The following is an 11378-nucleotide window of genomic DNA, read 5'->3' as shown; positions in this document are numbered from 1 at the left end:
TTGTTTTCAGTGTCGACTAGTAGGAGCTGTACCGTTTAGTCGACTAGTCGACTAGACCCGCACATCCCTAGTTAAAACCAACATTTGTTTACAGGATCAAAGGAAGCAAAGTTTCCTTACAAGGAAAACCAGTCTCCTCTTGGCTTATATCGAAATCCTCCGACATGCTTCTTTACAAATCCTCATTTTGTACTTCTAATAAGTGACCGGTGTTTTATTTTGATCTCTCCGCTGCGTTTCCGCGTGTACTGCAATACCCGCTGTCTGCAATGATAGAGCTTGGAATAGCCAGGACAATTTTTAATCTAACTCCGACTGGATTAGTCTGAAAGAAGAAAGTCATATACACCTAGGATGGCTCTGGGGTGAGTAAAACACAGCCTAATTTTCATTTTTCGGTGAACTAACCCTTTAAGCACATTGACCAAAATATTTCACAAACGAATGGGTGTGTATAACTTTGTGTCTAAAAAATGTGAAGTGATGGTGGGTATAAATGTCATGTACTAAATAAAATGTAGCGATTAACCAAATGGTTCTCTGTGTCCTTGATACCAGCAGGACGATTAGTAAATTGCTGTAATATTTGTCTAATGGAGATGAAGTGCCTGATTAAAGTGACTGAACTGCCAAGCTCAACCTCTCTGTCTCCATAGAGCCCTGCTGGACAGTCCTGGTTCCTTCCTGGTCCAGCTGGAACATTCTGGCTGTTGCCAAGAGACAAAAAAAAAAAACACATTGAATGCATTGCATAAGGATAAAACGAATGGAAACTTGTAGTGTTTGTTTACATGTTACCTTTATATGGCAGCTGTCGCATAGCAACAGTCAGATAGAACATCATTATCATGACCACTTTATTCCATCTTTGTGCCCACAGCCGTGAGGAGTTCAGAAAAAATTTCAGTCTGATTTACTGGACTATTTGTAGTGACTTTCCATGCCTTCTAGAGACGATTTTAATAGTGTGGTTTCTTCATCCCTAGATTCTTGGTCTCTTCAGACCTCTTGGATTGCCCTCTCTATAACTCATTGATTTATTTAACACATTTCTTCATAGAGCACCTGTCTGGGTCAGTTATTCCAGCTGCACTCCTGTCGTGAGGTTTCAGGGTCATTCACACACTCCGAAAATGTATAGCGGAGGAAGGTCAGATATTTAAAGGCTACTTATTTGACCTTTCCAGGCGCTATAGCTTGAGAGGGATGTGGTGTTATAATGCAGAATGCATCAAAAGGGCAAAGATGTGTGCGTGTGTGTGTGTGTGTGTGTGTATGCGAGCGCGTATCCTCGGTGGATTGGTAATATGAGTCTTATTGATCTGTCCCTGGGCTGCTTCAGGAAGATGGGTTGCTGAGAGTATTATGGCACACACACTGACTACACGCATACAGTACACACTCGCATGTGGATCGTACAGTATAATACACTTTATATACACCAAATAAAAGTGCATTTACAGTACTAGCCTACATCAGCAACATACATCTGCTCAGCTGCATTCAAAACACTGCTGTCGTAAGTCCCCTGTTTTTGAATGTGGTTTTGTGCATTACTCTGTTCTCACTTATACTTGAGTTCTCTTTCTGTGACAAGATACCAAAATGTCTTTGGTTGACACCAGTAAAATATCACGATTCTCAAACAAATTTTAATATCACAGAAAAAAAATTAACATTTCATTGAACATGCCTTTTGAAGTAGATGCATATTAATTTAAATATTAACAAACTAAATTAAAACACTGACAGGTGTCCATATATTTCTCAATTAAGCAATTGACCATTTATTTTATTTTATTATTTATTAAATTAATAAAGTAAACAAAGAACAAAGAAACAAATTACAAGCAATAGAACTTCTGTAGAAGTTATAGAATTAGATTTATAGTAGAATTTCTGGTCCGTGAATCTGATTGGTTGAGAGAATTTTCCAGCAGTGTGGTAGTGATAACAGAACTCCAACCTTTTTATCACTCCGCTTGCAGTGTTTTTTACAGTGAGTGTCATTGTGGACACCCAAATCCACTATAATTTTATAAATAATACTGTTTTTGTGTCATGAAATGTAGTTTTAAGATATGTGGTTTGTTAATAAAGATAATGTCTATTTGAAAATTAGCATTGACATTTTCGGAGATGTGAGCTCCAGGGCATCAGCGGCCTCGGGTCTACAGCCGAATCACAGCCGTGCTGATATGCAGCCATATCACACTGCTACTTGTGATTTATATATATATATACACACACACACACACACACACATACATACATACATGCATACATATAATAGTTTATGAAATTCCACTTCCACTTAGCTTCTGTGAAAGTAACCTGTCATTGTTAAGATGAAGGCATTTCTCAGCTTTTCTGGAATCATTGCGAATTTCTTTTCTTTTTTCATGCGCGTGCGCGCACACACACACACACACTCTCTCTCTCAACATGCTCTTTCTCATATACCCTCTTGATCTCTTTATTACTCCTAATTTTTCACCTCTGTCCCCCCTTTCCCTTCCCCTTTACAAATGCTACTTCATCTTGATATCTAATGCAGGTGCCACACTGCGCCATGATTGAATGTTTCATACTCTTGATAATCATATTAGATATTTATGATCCTCTGTGTGTTCATTTTATTAGATTCACAGCTCTCCATCACTTCCTGTGGCAGGCTGACTTTGAAAAGGATGTCAGAGGGCAGCTCTACCTTCATTTCTCCTTTCGATTAACTCAGCCTTGTTTTCCTTTTCTCTCTTTTTTTTTTAAAATAGCGGCTCAAGGATGAGATAGCAAAGGTGACGAATGAGATCGAAAGTCTAGGCTCCACTCAAGAAAGGTAAGATGTGTGAGTTTTTTTCATTCTTTACCACAGTCCAATCCAATTGGTCCGTCTTCAACTGGTGTTCGCTATCTGATTCTGCCATATTCACACACAAATGCACATTCTCCATTTACTCATAAGCAACCACAGAGGAGTTACACACACACACACACACTCTCAGTCTTTCCCGTTCCCTGTTTGAATATTTAATGATAATTTAATGGCTGGTGAATTATGTACGGCTGTTTTGGTAAGAGAAGGTGAAATTTGTGTAAATTGGCTGAGATGTGTTTAAGACTTTGCAAGAATGTGTATTAACATCATACAGTATTTATCATCACAGTTTTGTCTATTTACATTTTATAAAGGAATAATTTCAAAGGAAGCATAATTATAAAGGAAGCATTTTAAACAGGATGTTTAACACTGTTTTAATGCAGTCTGAGGGGCCGTTCACACAGAACACGTTTTTGTAATCCACTGCACTGCTTTTCCTTTGTTTTTCTTTGACAACGGTCAAAAACATTTGTCTAGCAAAAAAAAACGCTCCTCGAGATGCTTATTTCTTCATTCCACTGCCCGCGTTTTTCAGTGCAAAAGCTTCTTCTGTGTGAATGGCCCCTGATACTGCCTGACTGCAGTGACCCATATTTCCAGACCAAACAGAATCACATCAAAGAATATACATCAAACTGAATCAGGCCCATTCATTATACATGATGCATGATCCCACTGGGGCCACCGAACACTTCACAGGAATGCCCACTTTGATTCACATGAGGGCCATTTGGATGGAAGAAATCCATTTTCAGAAAGTGTTCCATGTCGTTAACCTTCCTTTTATGAAATTCTTTTGTCATTCTTTGTTCCTCCTCCACCTTGTCATGTGGCCACAATGGAAGGTACAGTAGTGTGCGGCCCTTTTTACAGGCTGTGGCTTTTAACATTACATGTCACACCACCATCCAAAAGTGCATTTGGCTGAGTGGTTATTAATGATGCCATTATGAGGCCCTGACAGGCGTAGGTGTTGTACAACTGCATTCCCTGAGTTTTAGCTTTAGATTGCAGCTGTCAAAAACCTACCCAGCATTAATAAAGCCCTCATCTCTCTGTGCTTACAGAATAAACATGCAGCGGAGTAAACAGGTGGCTATGGGACGCAAGAAATTTAACATGGATCCCAAAAAGGTAAACTAGCACAGGAGTGTAATACAAGAAGCATCTATTTTTTGTATTTGAAGTTTTCTCCATTATAGAGATATGCATTGGCAAAGAAAATGGTCCCCCATTACATCAAATGCATTGCCATTTTGCATTTTTAAACCTTTGAACTTGTGTGGGTGCACATATTATCATAAGCACACGCTAAGCATCGTGCAACCACACAATTTTCAGTTAATTTCCATATATTTACCAGAACCCAAACTCATAGGTTAAAGTTCAGAGAGCAGGATAAGAGGCTGATTTTTTTTTTATGTACTTTGCCAACAGGAAACTGAAATTACAATGAATGCATGTTGGGCTGCTTTGGAATTTCTTTATGCTGAATGATGTGTTTTTCTCAGGGTATTCAGTTCCTCATAGAGAATGAATTGCTGAAGAACACTTGTGAAGATATTGCTCAATTTCTCTACAAGGGTGAGGGCCTCAACAAGACAGCCATCGGAGATTATCTGGGTGAAAGGTAAGAACAAGTCTTTCAGCTGATGGTCGAGAAAGACAGAGCTTCTGAAGTCTTAATAAATAGATTAAAAAAATGGAAGAAATATTTTTCGACAAGAATATTGAAAGAACAGTTTTTAGCATTGGTAATAATACAAAAACATTTTGTGCATTAAAATCAGCATCTTAGAATGATTTCTGAAAGATCATGTGGCACTAAAGACTGGAGTAATGGCTTCTGAAATTCAGCTTTGCCATCATCACCGAATACATTACATTTTAAAATATATTAAAAGAGAAAACAGTTATTTGAAATTGTAATATTTCACATTATATCACATTACATTATATTACTATTTCTACTTTTTTTTATTAAATAAATGCAGCTTTGGTTTGCTTAAGAGACTAATTTCAAAAACATTACTATTTAATGTGGTCGGTAATATCTGTTAGTATATATTTAATTTCTGAGTTAAAAACTATTTTTCTGACTTTTAGGCTACAAGTTCTTTAATTGCTTTGCATATTGGTCAGATGGTGGGAGTTTCTTGACCAGAATGTATGGTGGACCAGTAGTGCACAACACAACGAAATCTCTACAACACAACGGAAACGAGCCGCAACACAACGCAATTAGCACAACACAACGAAATTAGCACAGCACAACGAAATTAGCACAACGAAATTAGCACAACACAACGAAATTAGCACAACACAATGGAAACAAGCCACAACACAACAAAATTAGCACAACACAACGCAGTTAACACAACTAGGGATGCACCGATACCATTTCTGTCCGATCCGATACCAAAAATTCTGAGTATCGGCCGATACCAATACCAGCACTGTTTTTTTTATAATCAATGTAGAATTTCTATACCTCAGTGTGTTGACCTGATCATCACTGTTTTTTGTGTTTAAAGGCAGAGTAAGTGATTTCTGGTAGCCAATGTTGATATTTGAAATCACCAAAACAAACACGCCCCTACCCCAAAAGGGTCTTGCCCCTATTTTGATAGCTCCGCCCCACATATACTCCTTGAGTTCTCTCCAGCGCTGGAAAGCTGATCCGATATTTACACGGGTCCTACTTCTTGCCTTATCCTTCCGCAGACGTTTTCTTCTTTTGTTTTTTATCCGCCATCTCTATCTTTCTGTCGCTCGGCTCGGCTAATGTCTGTCCCATGCACTGAATGCGCTCTCCTCCACATCACGTGTAGACACGCCCCTTATTGCTGATTGGCTACAAGTTTGTTTTGCGATTCGGCCCGAATCAGTTTTCTAAAGTGTTTTTGAAAAATCACATACCCTGCCTTTAACACAATCTACTAAATATAGACAACTTCATTTTAAAGAAAAATACATGAAAAAATATATAATCATAATCTATGACAAAAATACTATTATAAACTAGGTTAGTGGATAATTCAGCAGCAAAAGTTATTCTAGAAAAATCATGAGAGCACAATAATTTTATAAAATCTAACCATTTAGTGAAATAACATTATTTAGTGGGAACAAATAAAAGTGAATAAGTGTAGGACTGAATTTGATCTGTCGTAACCGAACGCAGCAAGCAGTTTGAATGCTGAATGGATCATAACCCTAACCCTAACAGCCGCAGCGGAGAGAAGAGTTTACGTGAACTTGACTTAAATATTCATCTCTACCTCACAATAAACTATTTAATGGCTTCAGAAGACTTGGAATATAGTTCACAAAAACTTTATGGTGCTTTATAATGTTTTTGTGCCTTTCGTGTGGCTTAACAATAAAACAGAATACTATACGCACAATATCGGATTTGGATCGGTCTCGTCTGAACTAGTGTTGTTTTCGTGACTAAACGGGACGAAATAACGTTATAACATTTCGTTTCGTCTAGTTTTGGTCAATGAAAATGAAGAGACATTTTAGCATAGTTTTTATTTTGTAAACCACATTTAGTCTAGTTTTTATTCGTCAACGATATTGCATTATACATTTAATTATAGTCATCGTCACATGACCAGCATTTTCGTCTCGTCTCGTCTCGTTTTCGTCACGTAATAAAGGTTCGTTGACGACGATATTTAGTCATAATTTTAATTGACGAAAGCAACACTAGTCTGAACGATACCCGATCCGGCAGAAAATGACCGTATCAGAGCCGATACTGAGTATCGGATCGGTGCATCCCTAAGTACAACACAATGGAAACAAGCCCGCAACACAACAAAATTAGCCCAATGCAATTAGCCCAACACAACGGAAACAAGCCACAACACAACAAAATTAGCACAACACAACGAAATTAGTCCTTTGCGTTGTGTTGTGGCGATTTTGTAGTGTTGTGCACTTACTGGGTCACCAAAAGAATGAGCTGCATTTTGGACCAGACATTTAAGCTATGCAAGGCTACTTGTAACCTTCATGGCCTTTAAGCACAGTCATGTTCTTTCAAGCAATTTACGATCAAGCAAAAATAGGTTAATGGAAGTTAAACAGATTTCGGCTTTTTTAAAGATCTGAATTTGCTATATCTAGAATCAGAGCTCAGGGGAGGATGACCTCACTGATCATAAGCTGGTCCAGTACTACAGTCTGTCAAAAGCCATTATCTACTGCATCAAGATTGCCTGTGCCCGTATGAAAGTGCTGTGTTCTGCATTAAGGGTCAGCTTACACATTTATTGATGGACTGAAATTCAATGTCAGTGCCAGGTCATCAGGGACCTGTCAGAGCTGGAAGGAAAGGTATATAGTATGTGTGGAGGATTTATTTTCCTCACTCAGTGTAATTATAGACATGAACGAATATTCAGTTTTTTATTAATACATAACTAATCATCTGTCTTGTAAGTTACTTTAGCTCTCGTTCCAATAGCCTTCCAATAATCAGTCAATAATGCTCTTTCTCTAAATGAACACCCGCATAAATGCAAACGCATTATTTTCTGTCACCTGAGGAAAATCAATAGTGAATCCCAGGATCATTGCTGAAGTGAGGTTACGGCAATGCCGAGCTGGATGAAGGAGTGTAGAGCTTAATGGACGGACCCCCGAAGTGGGTTAATGCATTCGTAGCTCATTGATATTATCGACATGCCCCATTTCCTCACTGAAGAAAGAGCTAGTTACACATGGACGGTAAATCCCAGACGTAATCCCCCCGTGAGATTTAATGCTCATTGGAGACGTCTGAGAGGAGGATCACAGCCGTAATTCCATTCACAGTGTGAACGCTGCGAGTTTTACAACTGTAGACAAGGTTTTTAGTGGCATATGTTTTTAGTGGAATTCTATCTGTCTTTTCTTTTCAAATTTATGTGATTTAATTTAGTTCAAACTTATCATAAAATTTAGGAACACTATTCATTTGCTACTTTGAAAGCACTGGTATTCCCTGAAGGAAAAACAAATCTAGTTGTACCATCCATTTTTCACCAGATGTCACCGTAACATCATTGCTGTTGATCTAAGATTGAATCTCCTGTTCAATTTTATCTCATTTCCAGGGATGAGTTCAATATTCAGGTTCTTCATGCCTTTGTGGAGCTTCATGAATTTACAGACCTCAACCTGGTTCAGGCACTCAGGTGACAAAATACAGATGTATAGATTATGATCTCCTTTGACAAATTCAGCAAATTGATTTGATAGTCTCATTATGATCTCATTAATACAGTTAATTTCTCTCCATGCTCCATGCAGACAGTTTTTATGGAGTTTCCGGTTACCGGGTGAAGCTCAGAAGATCGATCGAATGATGGAGGCTTTTGCCCAGCGTTACTGTCAATGCAATCCCGGTGTCTTTCAGTCCACAGGTATGTATATGTATAATAATCTGATTTTGCAATGTGTTGTAACAATATAAAAAATTCAGTAGTCAGTACTAGTGAAATTTCATGATTTTTAGGCAGAAACAAATATGATGTTGAATGCACTCCATTGCTTTTAAATAGTAAAAATGTGTATGAATTATTTTATTTTTTTATTTTAAATTAATTTGTATTTTTTAGTTTATGTATTTTTTTTATTTGGGTTTTACATTTTAAAATTTATTTGTACAATTATTTTATTTTATTTTATTTTAACAAAGTGCATAAAATGACACTGATTATCTCAATTCAGAGCTGTTGTTTACCCCAAAGTCCCAGTCCCTCTGCACCCACACCCACTCATACATGTCTTGGGCTCTCTTCATAAATTTTCCATGCTCTTAGCCATGCTAATATGCATGTAAAGAGTGCCGCTGATGTAGAGCACTTCCATGCCGCCCACATATTGCTCTGCAAAGTAGCTACACATGGCCTGTCATGAGCACTTTGCTGCATTTCATCAAGAGAAAATTCAAAATTGCACGTAAATATCCTCTTTGGCTGCTAAGAAGTTCTAGCAACAATAGATTCTTCAATCATTTCATGTAATGAATATAAATTTGAGAGGTGTTGAGGGTGTTGTGAATGTATTCATAAAATTATGAATACAAAGAGGATTAGAAATGCAAATAACGTTGGCTTAAGCACTATTTGGACGCACATTTTTTCTCAGCATGACGTCTGTATTAGAAAATGAGCATGACTCCTTAGTGTTTAAACTCATGAGTTTGGACGTCAATTAATTCATTACATTTGGGCCAGTTTGTACATGTAATCTCCTGTAAATGCTAAAATATCTCTTTGCAGATACATGTTATGTGCTTTCATTCGCAATCATCATGTTGAACACAAGTCTGCACAACCCTAATGTGAAGGACAAGCCATCTGCAGAGCGGTTCATTTGCATGAACAGAGGCATCAATGATGGAGGAGATCTGCCAGAAGACCTGCTCCGAGTCAGTGTCCCACACAGTTTTTTCTTTTTGTAATTAATAATAATTTATTGTGTTTATATATTGTTGTTATTATTATATTTATTTGTTTTTATGTATTTTGTTTTTATTATCATTATTAATTTTTTTATCATCACTTACAGGTTTTATTATTATTATTTGTATTAAATATTTTATTATCTTATTATTTATGTTTTAGCTGCAGTGGTTTGATTATTTATTTATATATATATATATATATATATATGTATACAGTATGTTCTTAATTACTAGAAATTTTTATTTTTTTATTTTATTTTCTGAACGGCAGACTATTGCTATTTTCATTTTCCACACAATTTTCAGCTCTAAATACAATTTAAAATTTTGAAGTACAACTCAATGTAAACACTCCTGCAGAACCTTTATGAGAGCATTAAGAATGAGCCCTTCAAGATACCTGAAGACGACGGCAATGACCTGACGCACACGTTCTTTAACCCCGACCGCGAGGGCTGGCTGCTCAAACTGGGTGAGTGAGTGTTTCTCTGTTCGGAAGATAAAGAAATGGGACTGGATGACACATGTGTCCATGAACAAGCCTAAACATAAAGTGTCTCATTAATGCCAAAATTAGATGAATTATCTTATTTAATCAGAGCTGTGAATTGAAAGTCTTACATTGTGTAAAGTAATAGCCAAGAAACATGAGGCCAAATGCTTTATAGTCCAAAGCTAATCTAAAATAGCTGATACAACCTCCTTATTTATCCGCATGCTGCTCATATTTCAGCTCAGCCTGGATTTTACACCAGGCTGACACACACAAGTGTTTTATTACAGTCTTTTGTTACAATAATTTTGCATATTTTCGTAGTTAATTTCATTGTTTTCTTTCTTCCACATTTGTTTTTGGTTTGATGTTGTCTTTCTTCAGGAGGTATGTACACTGGTTTTCCTTTAGCTAGCTCATTAAGCTATGCTTCCAGGTGCTTTGTGCTTTCATTTACTCCATTCGTTTGTCATTTTTTCAGTTTAATTTAACAGATCTTTCATTTGATCAAAATGAAAGTGTCTGAGTCTGTTTGCCTCATTTGAGTTTTAACTGGTGTGTTGTTGTTGCGCTGTTGTGCTGTGCTCGCGATGGGCTTGTGATGTTTGCCAGACTCAAGTCTCAGCCAGCTTTCTCCATCTTCTTGGAGACCATCCTGTCTGTTAAACATTACTCTTGGTCTCTTCTGCGCCCATGTGGTCAGTTGAAGTACTGCCTGCTCTGCAGTCTTTACATGCAGTTGTGCGAATGCTACATGCTGCATACATATAGGAAATAGATGTGTGACTGCAGATTTGTGTGTAAAAATGAGTGCCGTCAAATGATTAATCGCGATTAATTGCATCCAAAATAAAAGTTTTTGTTTACATAATATATGTGTGTGTACTGTGTATATTTATTATGTATATATAAATATACACACACGCTTGTATATATTTAAGAAAAAATTTTTATTTTTATATTAAATATATTTATATATAATATAAATTATATAAAAATATATATACATTTAAATATTTTAAATATATATACTGTATGAGTGTGTATTTATATATACAGTACATAATAAATTTACACAGTACACACACTTATATTATGTAAACAAAAACTTTTATTTTGGATGCAATTAATCGCAACTAGTCGTTTGACAGCACTAGTAAAAATGTGTGTTTGTTTGCGACAGGGATAGCACAGGAATTATAGGAGATGATTTCGAGAAAGCACAGCTGATATAATGGTACAATATTCATGCAGTTTGTAATGAAATGTTCATTTGGGTGATTATTTATTTAAAAACTTTTTTTTAGTTTAGTTGTGCCCTCATTTTTAAGTTTTTTTAAATTATTTATTTATTTATTTTACTTTATTATTATTATTATTATTATACATTTTTTACTATAGTGTCTGTACTTTGTTACCTTTCTGAATTTTTATATTTTTATATATTTCTGTTAAGGATGTGTCTATTGTCTTAATTTATCTTAGTTCTTATTTTTAGTCATTGTATTATAAACATTTGTTTATTTATATTTTTCATATTT

At 36.3% G+C, this 11378-nt stretch overlaps 1 protein-coding gene across 1 annotated transcript in view; it reads left to right on the top strand.

The window, feature by feature from the left end:
• cyth1b (cytohesin 1b) overlaps nt 1-11378 on the top strand; it is a 69736-nt gene that overhangs the window by 47094 nt on the left and 11264 nt on the right. Inside the window, exons 3-9 of the mRNA XM_016572289.1 lie at nt 2775-2839; nt 3949-4015; nt 4393-4511; nt 7990-8070; nt 8186-8298; nt 9160-9308; nt 9705-9816. Of these exons, the coding sequence (XP_016427775.1) occupies nt 2775-2839; nt 3949-4015; nt 4393-4511; nt 7990-8070; nt 8186-8298; nt 9160-9308; nt 9705-9816 (706 nt within the window). The remainder of the gene's footprint in view (nt 1-2774; nt 2840-3948; nt 4016-4392; nt 4512-7989; nt 8071-8185; nt 8299-9159; nt 9309-9704; nt 9817-11378) is intronic.

Source organism: Sinocyclocheilus rhinocerous, unplaced genomic scaffold (assembly GCF_001515625.1).
Source record: "Sinocyclocheilus rhinocerous isolate Xijiao unplaced genomic scaffold, SAMN03320098_v1.1 scaffold140, whole genome shotgun sequence".
Lineage (NCBI taxonomy): Eukaryota > Metazoa > Chordata > Actinopteri > Cypriniformes > Cyprinidae > Sinocyclocheilus > Sinocyclocheilus rhinocerous.
Note: the sequence above shows the minus strand (reverse complement) of the source record. Positions and strands in the feature narration are given on the sequence as shown.